The sequence below is a fragment of the Carlito syrichta genome, unplaced genomic scaffold (assembly GCF_000164805.1).
Source record: "Carlito syrichta isolate Samal-C Ts95f unplaced genomic scaffold, Tarsius_syrichta-2.0.1 Scaffold301826, whole genome shotgun sequence".
NCBI lineage: Eukaryota > Metazoa > Chordata > Mammalia > Primates > Tarsiidae > Carlito > Carlito syrichta.
Window position 1 is genome coordinate 800869 of NW_007245922.1, and position 13477 is coordinate 814345.

The following is a 13477-nucleotide window of genomic DNA, read 5'->3' on the forward strand; positions in this document are numbered from 1 at the left end:
GAGGTATCACACTTCCAGACTTCAAACTCTACTATAAGGCTACAGTAATCAAAACAGCCTAGTATTGGTACAAGAACAGGCATATAGACCAATGGAACAGGATAGAGACTCTAGAAGCAAAGCCTCAATTTCTCAACCAACTCATCTTTGTCAAAGCCTCCAACAACAACCACTGGGGAAAGGAGAACCTATACAGTAAATGGTGCTGGGAAAACTGGCTGATCACATGCAGAAGATTCAAACAGGTCCCCTACTTAACCCCATACACAAAAATTAACTCCAAATGGATCAAAGACCTAAACGTAAAACCTCAAACTATAAGAATCTTAGAAAACGTAGGAGACACCCTTATGGAAATTGGAACTGGTAACCAAGTGCCCATACCTTAAGAAATAAGATAGACAAGAGGGACTGCATCAAACTGTAGAGATTCTGCAAAGCAAAAGAAACCATCAAGAGAACAAGGAGACAGTCCACAGAATGGGAAAAAATATTTGTCAACCGTATATCTGACTAAGGCCTAACATATAGGATCTACAAGGAACTCAAACACACCGAAAGTAAAAAAACAAACAGCCCCATTAAAAAGTGGGCAAAAGGCATAAATAGACACTTCTCAAAAGAAGATATATGGGCAGCCAGCAGACACATGAAAAAGTGCTCAGCCTCACTCATCATCACAGAAATGCAAATCAAAAACACACTGAAGCCGGGCTCGGTGACTCAGCCCGTAATCCGGCGCCTTTGGGAGGCTGAGGTGAGTGGATTGCCTGACGGGTTCGAGACCCACCTGGGCAGCGAGACCTCATCTCTACAATAAATCAAAAAATCAGCCGGGCGTGGTAGCGCATGCCTGTAATTCCGGCTACTCGGAAGGCTGAGGCGGAATGATCGCCGGAGCCCAGCAGGTCGAGGCTGCGGTGGCCGGGAGCGGCCACTGCACTCCAGTCTGGGCGACAGAGTAAGACTCCAACTCAAAAAACAAAACAAACAAACAAACAAAACACTGAGATACCACCTAACCCCAGTAATAATGGCCATCATTAATAAAACAAACAACAACAGACTCTGGCGAGGATGGAAAGAAAAAGGTATGCTTCTACACTGCTGGTGGGAATGCAAACTAATGCAATCTTTTTGGAAGACAGTGTGACAATTTCTGAAAGAACTAGAAATTGACCTTCCATACAACACTGCAATTCCCCTACTGGGAATATACCTGGAGTAACTCAAGTCATTCTACAAAAAAGATACCTGCAAAATCAAAGATACTCACAAAAAAGATACAAAAAGACACACTTATGTTTGTTGCAGCTCTATTCACAATATCAAAAACATGAAACTAACCATGCTGCCCATCGAAGCTGGACTGGATAAAAAACAGGTAGTACAGCCGGGCTCGGTGGCTCAGCCTGTAATCCCGCGCCTTTGGGAGGCTGAAGTGAGTGGATTGCCTGAGCCTGCGGGTTCGAGACCCGCCTGGGCAGCGAGACCTCACCTCTACAATAAATCAAAAAATCAGCCGGGCGTGGTAGCGCACGTCTGTAATTCCGGCTACTTGGAAGGCTGAGGCGGAAGGATCGCCGGAGCCCAGCAGGTCAAGGCTGCGGTGGTGGCCGGGAGTGGCCACTGCACTCTAGTCTGGGTGACAGAGTGAGACTCCAACTCAAAAAAAAATGTAGTACATATACACAATTGAATACTATGCAGACATAAAGAAGGACAAACATACAGACTTCGCAGCCACTTGGATGGATTTAAAGTCGATCATACTCAGTGATCTATCACAGAAGCAGAGTACCATATGTTCTCACTCATAAGTGAACAATTGCCATTATACTATAAGAAAGGAATTGGCAGTAGTGGGAAACTGCCAGAGGAGGTGGGGTGGGATTGGCAGTTGAAGGAAACTGCCAGGGGAGGGAGGGGCACACCTCATCAACAAGGGTACCTGTATAATCAACGTTTGTATATCTAACCCTGAATTGTACCCCACATCTTTATAATAAAAAAATAAATACTTATTTCTTTCTTCCTTCCTTCCTTCCTTCCTTCCTTCCTTCCTTCCTTCCTTCCTTCCTTCCTTCCTTCCTTCTTTTTTTAAATGGTTGATTCGGAGTCTCATTCTGTCACCCAGGCTGGAGTGCAGTGGCACAATCACAGCTCAAAATGCTGGGCTCAGGCGATCTTTCTACCTCCGTCACCTGAGCAGCTGGGACTCCAGGTGTGCACCACCATGACTGGCTAATTTTTAAATTTATTTTGTAGAGAGGAGGTCTCACTATGTTGCACAGGCTGGTCTTGAACTCCTGTGCTCAAGGGATTCTCCTGCCTCTGCCTCCTAAAGTGCTGGGATTATAGGCATGAACCACGCTACTTGGCCTATTTCTTGACGATCTACTGTGTGCCAGGCACCTTGCTAGATGCTGAGGATGAAAGAATGAACAAGGTGGAAATAGCATACATCCTCGGGAGCCCAAGTCTAGCAGACTAAATAACTGAATCTCCTGAGGCCCTTTCTCTACCATCCCCTTAGAATAATTTATAACTAGCTCTTTCTTCCAAAAGATAACCAAAAATAAAGCTTTATTTAACCTTTCTTGAAACAAGTGGAGGTAAACATAAGTAGATAAATTAAAAATACACTGTCATGCATAAATATTATCGTATTAACATCTTTTAAAATCTTTAAAAGTTTCTGTGAGAAAGAAACATTTCTTGCCTTTAGTATGATGTTCATGAAGCTGAAGAAGTGATTTTAAAGACTCGGCACTCTCAAACTCATGAGTATTCTGGAGAAAATCTTCAGCTTGGTCAATTTTAATAGCAAACTACAAGAAAAATACAGGGGAAAGACATTTGAATAAAAATTAAGTTATTTGTAGATGTTTTTCACAAACTAATAGCCTGACTATGTGGTGTGTTTGTGCAAGTGTGTATGTTTGTATGCATGAGTGTGTATTGGTGTAGGGTGTTTGAGGAGGCTGTTTGCATATAGTCAATTTACAAAATGCTTTCTTCTTTTGGATTCCTTTCATTCTTGGAATTATGTTATGTATTCTAAAATTAAATCAACTTGTTTACTGTTCAAATGTCTATTAAATTTTTTCAATCAAAATTACGGTGTTCTGTGTAATGAATACAGTCACTTTCAACATTCTAAAACAATTAAGAATAAGCAGAAAGTTTGCAAAGGAAACCAAAAAAAAAAGTTAGCTTAGCTAACAGGTAACCCACATAATTACAAGTAAATTTAACTCACAAACTTTGAGGGAAGATTGAAGTTATTGTTTTCCTCTATGACTGAATTTAGAAGTGAAATATGCACGTTGCAGAACAATACATAGTCTAATCCCATTTTTATACAATGCAAGAAAATATATATTTGTACAGAAAGTGGTCTCAAAAGATACATATCAAACGGTGACCTTAATGAGAAGAATTGGGATTAGAGATGGCTGAAGGGGGGAGGAAATTGTTAGCTTTTGAATCTATAATTTGCAATTTTGTTTGCATTTTAAGACAATAATTTGTATGCATTATGTAACTTAAATGAGATTAGATAAAGCAAGAACGACTTGTGGAAAATTTCTCCTCTGTTCAAGGAAACTGCATAGTAATTTGATCCCTAAATGGTGATGACTATGACTGATCTTCTTTTTCTCCATGGAGCAAGTAGGAAGGGGAGAGAGATGCTAAAAGAGATGTTAAAATTCTCAGGGAAAAATCTTTGAAACAAATTTTAGAAGAAGGCAAAATATATTTAGTTATGCTATCACAGTATGTCTATAGTGGCAGACAAAAAAGTTGATTTGTTTTAGCACTAAGATTCAGTGGTAATTATTACAGTTTCTAAGATAATTTTAAGTGATATGTTCACCTTTGAATTCAGTTTAGAATAAACTAATTAAAGAAAAGTATCAGTGTGGAAGACACAGAAGCCTACCACAGTGCTTGCCTTCTTTTTAAAGTCTTTTTCAAACTATCATCTTTGAATATGGTGATATTCAGTACTTTAATGTAACTATTTGATTAACACGATCTACTGTATTTTGGTTATTACAACAGTCATAAAAAATCCAATTGTAAATGGAGTGGAATGGTGAGAGACTGCTGACAGGAGCACAGGCAAGGAAACGCATAGGAGGCCTCCGCCATCTAGTTGGAATAGCCTGATGGACATCTGCCATTGCCGATGAGAGGCAATGTTCCTGAATGGCAGCCCAGTGCTTGACAAGAGAATAACCTACCTGACGGATAAGTCTGAGTCTGAAACCATCCTGTGATAACAATAGCCATGCAATAATCAGTCATTTTACATTTCTAAAGAATTCCCTCATGCACATAGTTCAATAAGGGAGTCATATCACACGTCATTTACATCTCTAATTCACTAAATTTCTAATAACTAATTTTAAAGATATTCTTTAAGGAGAACTTTCAAAGAAAAAAAAAATCACTCCTAGTAGGTGATTTGTTTCCTCCCTGTAGATTATTTTTAAATGTTTTGGAGTCATTGTACAACTTACATCTATATTTCGGCTTATTCAAAATTTTAAAAATGAATTAATCAATAAGCAAATAATTCTTTACTCAGAAAAATCTTCCCTAAAATCATGTTGACGTTTATCTTATTGATGTTCTCTTTTCCCCACCTAAAAGTTACACCTTTCTTCTTTTTGTAGCTTGTACAGGGTAGAAGTGGCAACAGGGAACACTTTTCAAGACCCTAGAGTTAATTTCACCCTCTTCTTTTTTATATCAGTAATGGAAATTGCTTTAGCATACAAAAGGAGCACGAAGAATATATAGGACTTTGTCTTCAGCTTAGTAGGAAATGATCCACAAAATTGGATGTAGAATAATACACAAACAATTAGTCTTTTCATTAGAGCCAATGAAAGTTCAGTCAAGTGCAAGAATAAGAGTGCAGGGTTGAATAATGGTTTGACCTCTCATTTCCTTTTACTTCACACAATATACGAAAGTAATTTACCCATCAGAGAGAGAATAAGCTAGCATTAACACTAAAGCACAGTGAGAAACAAATATCGGATCTAATGTTAGAAAAAGGGAAATTTCCTGCACTCAAAAGATCTGAGTTTCAAGAGAGGTTGACACCTATAACCCTCTTACTAAGATGGAATGAATCAGATGTGTTTATAATTTGGCCTTTGTAGGTGTATTTCAGATGCTATATTTCTTTTCAGGAAAAAATATTGTGTTTGGAACCTTTTCCCAGGATGGTCTCTAAAATGAACCATGAGTCGAACTTAAGAGTTCAAATTGTGGAAAACAAATCTTGAAAGTTACAATAAGGTTTTTGTTCCTCTCTTTTGTTTTTAAATGAGTTCATTATGCATGAGATTGTCTATGTCAATTTTTATGTTCTACTACTAATCTTCTTTCCTTCATTATTTTGGATTTAAGTCCTGAATTTTTAACTAAAAAATGTCACATTTTTCAATGTTGGTGCTTTATCATAATGAAGCAGTGCTCTTACATCAGAATGAATGGGCTGCCACTTGACAGAGAAGTTAAAAGTGAAATTTCCAATAAGAGTCTTACACCAAATATAACACCTCTTTTGATGATGTTCTTTGAATCTCATATTCTGAAACTGGGAACTTCAAAAAATTTGCAGAGTTAAAGAAAAGTTACAGGGAGAAATGACCTTCTTAAGTCCAAGATTATTCTTTCTCTTGTATTTTAGTGAGTTCAAACTATGGAAAATCAATTATATACCTTAGGAAAGTACTCTATAAAATGCTATATTTACAAGTCAAACATCCTATGGAATATTCTGTAACTGCTTTAAAAAAAATAAGTAGCAGAAGAAAGTTTACTCTCTGGCTTTTAACCAATGAGAAAACCCCAGATCATCATTTTTTAGTAATCCTATAATTAGGACAATTGTTTGATTTAGTAACTGTATCACTATATGCTAAACAGGAAAATAAATCATAACAACTTATGAGTTAGCATCCCCATTTTTACTAAATATTTTATTTAATTTTAGCTAACTGCACTTTGTTTTCATTTAAAGACCTACACAAAATATTAGCAATTTTACTTTTTGATCATCAAAAATTAAATGTATTATGTATGTATTGGTTATTCTGTCATTTTTTAACTCATTGCAATGTCTATTTGTGGAAATAAAACACTTTCAGGATTGTTATTCATGTATGTTCTGATCTGGAGAAAGGGGAAGTTTTTTAAAACACACACCTCTAAGGCATTTTCAAAAAATTCAGAGGTCAACTTGAGGAGTTCCCTTCTTCTTTCAAGCATGGAGACCAGGGCTGCCCACGCTTCACCCAACGTCTTCGCCATGGCGTCATAGACCTGACTCTGATCCTTGTTCTCTTCAGCTGTCTTGTCTGCTTCCCGCAAGAGTTCCCATACCCGATCTTCCAAAGCCTAAGTCCAGGGAAAAAAACAGGCATAAGGCAGAGTGGAATTCAATGTCAGAACACAGGATCCTATTTTAAACACCAGATATTTGAAATTGTATGTGGTCTAGAAGAGAATTTATCAACACAAGGTGTTATGCAGACAGGCAGATAAGCAGGCAGGAGGGAGAAACAGAGATTGTGGTGAGCCAGGAAGCATGGTAGAGCTAAAAGCACTCACACTTTAGAGATGTATCAGATACAAGTCTGCATTCCCAGGGCATATAGAAAATTATGCTAATCTTATGTTTCAAAAACAAAACTAAACTAAACTAATTGAAACACATCCAGAAGAGTGGTCAAGGAAAAAAAGTGAGAAATGAATCCTGTAAAACTGCTCATTCTAAATAATTGTTATTAATCATTAATATGTCTGTAAAGTTTAATGTAAATATCAAAAATAAATTCTTATGAGAGTATTTAAAAAGGAAAAATTAGAATATCTATAACCAACATTATTATTATTTTTTTGAGTCGAAGTCTCACTCTGTCACCCAGGCTGGAGTGCAGTGGCACAACCACCGCAGCTTCAAACTGTTCGACTCAGGTGCTCCTTTCACTTCAGCCTCTCAAGTAGTTGGGACTATATGCCCAGTGCCACAATGCCAGGCTAATTGTCTTTGATTTATTGGAAAGACAAGGTCTCACCATGTTGCCCAGACTGGTCTCGAACTCCTGGACTCAGGCAGTCCTCTCACCTCGGACTCTCCAAGTGCTGGAATTACAAGTGTAAGCCACCACACCCAGAACCAACATTACAAATTGTTTGCACAAAATATGAAAAATAAGGGGCGTTTACATAATTGTCTTGATCTCATTCAGAAATAGGAAGATTCAATAGATTTCATTTCACTATTGAAGTTGACATCAAAATAAAGGCATAATTTTTAAAAAATATAGTAGACTCAAAATAGTATGAATAAATTCTAAAATATTAGCAAAAAAAAGGAACTAACAATGTGGTAAAGAAAAAAATTTTTAATGTGGTAAAGAAAAATACAAAGAAAACAAAAGACATAAGAGCAGATTTATCAGAACACACACACAAATCAAAATATAAAGACAAAAATATAATTAAAATCAATTCACACCAAAAATGTGGATGAGTTAACTTTTTCAACTAAAAGACAGACATTATCACAGTGAGTAAAAAAAAACCACAAATTTCAACTAATTTGTATTTAGTAGAATATCCTCAAACTAAAAAGAAATAACTTTTGCAAATAAGAAATGAAATATGCCAGGCAAAGACAAGAAGGAAAAAGGCCTATTAATATTAATATCAAACAAATAAAAAACCAAAACCAAAAAATCACTAAAAAGTGGCATTTTATATTGATATATAGTGCAATCCACAATAAAGATAAGACACGCATCAACCTTCATATCTGTGCCATTGAAATATTTAAAGTAGATATGATCAGTCAGACCACAATACAATAAAAGTAAAAATAAATTACAAAAATACCAGATAAATCACTTAGGAAGTTTTAAAAAAAAAACACTTTAAAGAATAATCCTTGGCTGGGCATTACACCTGTAATGCCAACATTTTGGGAGGCCAAGGTGGGAGGACTGCTTGAGTCCAGGAGTATAAGACCAACTTAGGGCAACATAGTGAGACCTCATCTCTACAAAAAAAGCTGAGTATAATGCATTCATTTGTCCCAGCTACCGGAGGCTGAGACAGAAGGATCACTTGAGCCCAGGAAGATGAGGCTGCAGTGAGCTGTGATCATGCCACTGCACTTCATTCTGGACACAGACTGAGATCCCAACTCAAAAAAAAAATTATTATTCTTAGATCAAATAGAAAATAAAACTATAATTATTGACTGTTTAAAAAAATAATGAAGCTACTACACTTAAAAAACTAAAAAATACATCTAACTTTATGTCCAGATAAAATGCAAAGCATAGACATCTTTTTCCTTTTTTTTTTTAGTGCAGTTGAGACAGGATCTTGCTATGTTGCCCAGGATGGTCTTGAACTGCTGGTCTCCAGCACACTCTTTCCACCTTGGCCTCCCAAAGTACTAGGATTAAAAATGTGAGCCACCAGTCCCAGCCAACTTTCTTTTTAAAGAAAGAAAAAATAAACTATTTAAACATTTAAGTCTAAACTATTTTTTTAATTACAGGGAATAAATTCATTAAATACAAAATCAGAAATTAGTAAATTAGAAACACATATCAGAATTGACTTTTTAAAAATTTGGCTCATTGAAAAGCCAACGAAATGTAAAAAACAGGACTGGGCTTGGTGGCTCAGCCTGTAATCCCAGCACTTTGGGAGGCCGAGGCGAGTGGATTACCTGAGCCCACGGGTTCAAGACCAGCCCAGACAATTTGGCGAGACCTCGACTCTACAATAAAAATCAAAAAAATTAGCAGGGCATCATAGCGTGTGCCTGTAGTTCTGGCTACTTGGAAGACTGAGTTGGAAGGATCACTGGAGCCATGCTGGGGTGGCGGTGAGCGTGCCACTGCACTCCAACCTGGGCAACGGAGTGAGACTCCAACTCAAAAAAAAAAAAAATTCTGACAGATGTCAATAAAAAGTCAGAGTTGATAGCTCCAGGAGTCCATCCGTCTACAGAAACATTAAAAAAGCAAGCAAAAACTGTCTAACTTTGTCAGAACTGGAAAGTAGTTAAAGGATTACAGTAACCAAGCAAAAGCTGAAGCAAGAAAAAGCCAAATTAAAAAAGGTAGAAAAGCTTTGAGGTATTTTTTACTTGCATTTGATCACCCACTCCTGGGTCAGCAGAGACTATTAAAGTGGATAATATAATAAAACTCAAATAAATATTGTTTACAAAAAAACCACATTAAATATAAAGGCAGAGGTAGATAAAAAGTAAATGGATTTAGGTAACTATGTGGGGTGATTGGGATGCTAATTAGTTGATTAATATAGCATGTAATTATTTCACAATAGATACATATATCAAAACATCACATTGTACAACTTAAATATATACAATTTTTGTCAATCATGTCACAATAAAGCGGAACAGAAAAAAAGGAAATGAATGGAGAAAGATATCTACAGAAAGCTTGAGTAGCTACATTAATTTTAGACAGAGCATATTTTAGAGCAAGGAATATTAGGGATTAAGATGGATAATGATAAAAATGTCAATCTCCAGGAAGACATAATCCTAAAAGTGTATGAGCCTAGCAAGAAAGAATCAAAATACTTGAGGCAAAAACTGATAGAACTACAAGGAGAAATAAATCTAGATTTCTACATCCCTCTATCAGTAATGAATATATTCAGCAGGCAAAATATTAAGGATACAGATGAACTGAACAGCACTATCAATCAACTGCATCTAATAGACATTTATAGAACACTTTCTCCAACAACAGCAAATACACATTCTTTTCAAGCACATGTGGAACATTCACCAAGACAAACCATATTCTGGGCAAAAAAATATGCATATTTAAAATTTTTAAATATGTACAAAGTATGTTCTTAGACCAAAATGGAATTAAACTAAATGTTAATAACAGAAAGGCAGCTGAAAAGTGCCAAAATATTTACAGATTAAACAACATACCTTTAAAAAACACATGGGTCAGAAAATAAGCCTTAAAGAAAATGAAAAATATTTTGAACTAAATGAAAATATTTTTCAAAATTTGTGGAATGTTGTGAAAGCAGTGCTTAAAAGAAAATTTATAGCATTGAATACATATATATGAAAGAAAAAAGACCTAAAATCAATACTCTGACTTTCCACCCTAGGAAACTAGAGAAAGAGAGCAAATTAAATATTAAGTAAGCAGAATAAAAGAAATAATAAAAATTAGAGCAGAAATAAATGAAATGAAAGCAATAGAGAAAACCAATTAAACCAAAAGCCAGTTCTAAGAAAAGATCAATAAAACTGACAAATCTCTAGCCAGGCTAATCAAGATGGAAACTACTAATTACTAAATTACTAATTCTGAAAGTGAAAGAAGGTCTATAATCATCAATCTCATGAACATTAAAGGGAAAAAAGGAATATTATATAAATAACTCTATGCCCACAAATTTGATAACTTAGGTAAAATGAACAAATTCTTTAAAAGACACAATGTATAAAAACTCATATAAGGACAGGGCTCAGTGGCTCAGCCTGTAATCTCAGCACTTTGGAAGACCAAAATGAGTGGATTGCTTGATCCCACGGGTTCGAGACCAGCCCAGGCAACTTGGCGAGACCTCATCTCTACAATAAATCAAAAATTAGCTGGGCGTGGTAGTGCATGCCTGTAGTTCCCGCTACTTGGAAAGCTGAGGTGGAAGGATTGCCGGAGTCCAGCGGGTTGACACTGGGATGGCTGTGAGTGTGCCACTGTACTCCAGCCTGGGCAACAGAGTGAGACTCCAACTCAAAAACAAAACAAAACAAAACAAAACTCACATAAGGAAAAATAGATTATCTGAAAAAGCCTGTTTCTGTTTTTGTTGTTGTTGGGTTTTTTTTTGAGTTGGAGTCTCACTCTGTCACCCAGACTGGAGTGCGGTGGCCTCGAACTGCTGGGCTCCGACGATCCTTCCACCTCAGCCTTCCCAGTAGCCGAAATTACAGGCATGCGCTACCATGCCTGGCTGATTTTTTTTTTTTATTTATTGTAGAGATGAGGTCTTGCTGCCCAGGCAGGTCTCGAACCCGCGGGCTCAGGCAATCCACTCACCTCAGCCTCCCAAAGGCGCGGGATTACAGGCTGAGCCACCGAGCCCGGCTAAAGCCTGTTTCTATTAAAGAAATTAAATCAACAAGGCTGGGCATGGAGGCTCATGCCTATAATCCCAGCAATTTAGAATGTCAAGGCAGGAGATTGCTTGAGCCCAGGAGTTCAAAACCAGCTTGAGCAACATAGTGAGACCTTGTCTCTATAAAACCATTTTAAAAAATAAGCCAGGCATGGTGACATATGCCTACAGTCCCTGCTACATGAGAGGCTGAGGCAAAGGATCATCTGAGCCTAAAAGGTTAAGGCTGTGGTGAGCCATGATTGTGCCACTGCACTCCAGCCTAGACAACAAAATGAGACTCTGACTCAAAAAGAAAATTAAATCAACAATTAATAACCTTCAAACAAGAGAGTACCAGGTTCCCCAGATGATTTTAAACATTTGGTGAAATCTGCCAAGTGTTTAAAGAAGAAATGATGCTAAAAACTAATAATCAAAGTCAGCAAAGTTACAGGGCACAAGATCAATACTCATAAATCAGTTGTTTCTATATACCAGAAATGAACAATCTTTAAAAGAAATTGAGAAAGCAATTCCGTTTACAAGATCATCCAAATAAAATACCTAGGAATACATTTAACCAAGGAGACGAAAGTCTTGTGCCCTGAAAACTAAAAATCATTGCTGAAAGAAACTAAAGAAGACTAAATAAATGCAAAAACATCCCATGCTCATGGATTGGAAGACTTAATGTTGTTAAAATGTCAATACCATCCAAAGCAATCTATAGATTCAATACAATCATTATCAAAATTTCACTAGCCTTTTTTACAGAAATTGAAGAACTAATCAACATATTCGTTTGGACTTATAAGGGAACTTCAATATTCAACAATCTTGAAAAAGAGCAAATTTGGTGAACTCACACTTCTAGATTTCAGAACTTACTACAAAGAGACAGTAATTAAAATGGTATTGTATCGGCATAAGGATAGACATATAGACCAGTGGCCTAGAATTGGGAGTCTAGAAATATACCTATATTTCTATGACCAATTGATTTTCAACAATGGTGCCAAGACAAGTCAATGAGGAAAGAATAGTTTCTTCAACCAATGGTGCTGGAACAACTGGAATATCAATGTATAAAAGAATGAAGTTGAATGGTTACCTCATACCATATAAAAATTTAACTCACTTGGATGGATTTAGAGTCTATCATACTCAGTGATCTATCACAGAAACAAAGAACAGGGTACCACATGTTCTCACTCATAAGCAGACCCTGAAAATTTACCATAATACTATAAGAAAGAGATTGGCAGCAGTAGGATACCGCCAGGGGGGAACACGATATCAGTAAGTATACTTGATCTCAAACCAGGCAAAGGGAGGACCAAAGGGAGGCCCAAAGTTTACCCGCATGATGACCATTTGTATACCTAATCCTGAATGTTCCCCCCACATCATTAAAATTTTTTTAAAAATTAAGTCAAAATGAATTAACGACCTCAATATCAGAGCTAAACCATAAAATTCTTAGAAGAATTTTAGGAGTATATCTTTATTTGTCAATAGCTTTTTAAAACTGTGACACCAAAAGCACAAGCAACAATAATAAAAAATAGATGAATTAGATTTCACCAAAATTCAGAGTTTTGGCCAGGCATGGTGGCTCACGCCTACAAATCCAGCACTTTGGGAGGCCAACGCAAGAGGATTGCCTGAGCCCAGGGATTCAAGACCAAACTGGGCAAATTGGTGAGACCTTATCTCTACAATAAATCAAAAAATTGGCCGGACATGGTAGCATGAGCCTGTAGTTCCTGCTACTTGGAAGGCTAAGCCCAGCTGGTCAAGGCTGAGGTGGCTGTGAGTGTGCCACTGCACTCAACCTGGGTGACAGAGTGAGATTCCAGCTCAAAAAAAAAAAAAAAAATTAAGAGTTTAGTACATCAAATGATATTATCAAAGAAGGTAAAAGAAAACCTATAAAATGGGAGAAAATATTTGCAAATCATAAAGATCTGATAAGGCTCTAATATCCTGACTATTTGAAGAACTCTTCTAACATAACAATTTTTTAAAAATCACAATTGTTAAATAGGCGATTGACTTGAAGAGACATTTCTCCATAGAAGATATATAAATGGCCAGCAAGTACACACAAAGATGCTCAACATCATTAGACATCAGGGAACTGCAGCTTAAAACCACAATGAAACACCATCTCACACCCACTAGAATAGCTATCATAAAAAATAATAGTAATAAGCCGGGCTCGGTGGCTCAGCCTGTAATCCCACGCCTTTGGGAGGCTGAGGTG

At 36.8% G+C, this 13477-nt stretch overlaps 1 protein-coding gene across 1 annotated transcript in view; it reads right to left on the bottom strand.

The window, feature by feature from the left end:
• The window catches only part of CCDC141 (coiled-coil domain containing 141), a 223786-nt gene that overhangs the window by 144678 nt on the left and 65631 nt on the right, over positions 1-13477 (bottom strand). Inside the window, exons 3-4 of the mRNA XM_008055343.2 lie at positions 6232-6423; positions 2723-2831 (exon numbers count right to left, since the gene is read on the bottom strand). Coding sequence (XP_008053534.1) covers positions 2723-2831; positions 6232-6423 — 301 coding nt within the window. The remainder of the gene's footprint in view (positions 1-2722; positions 2832-6231; positions 6424-13477) is intronic.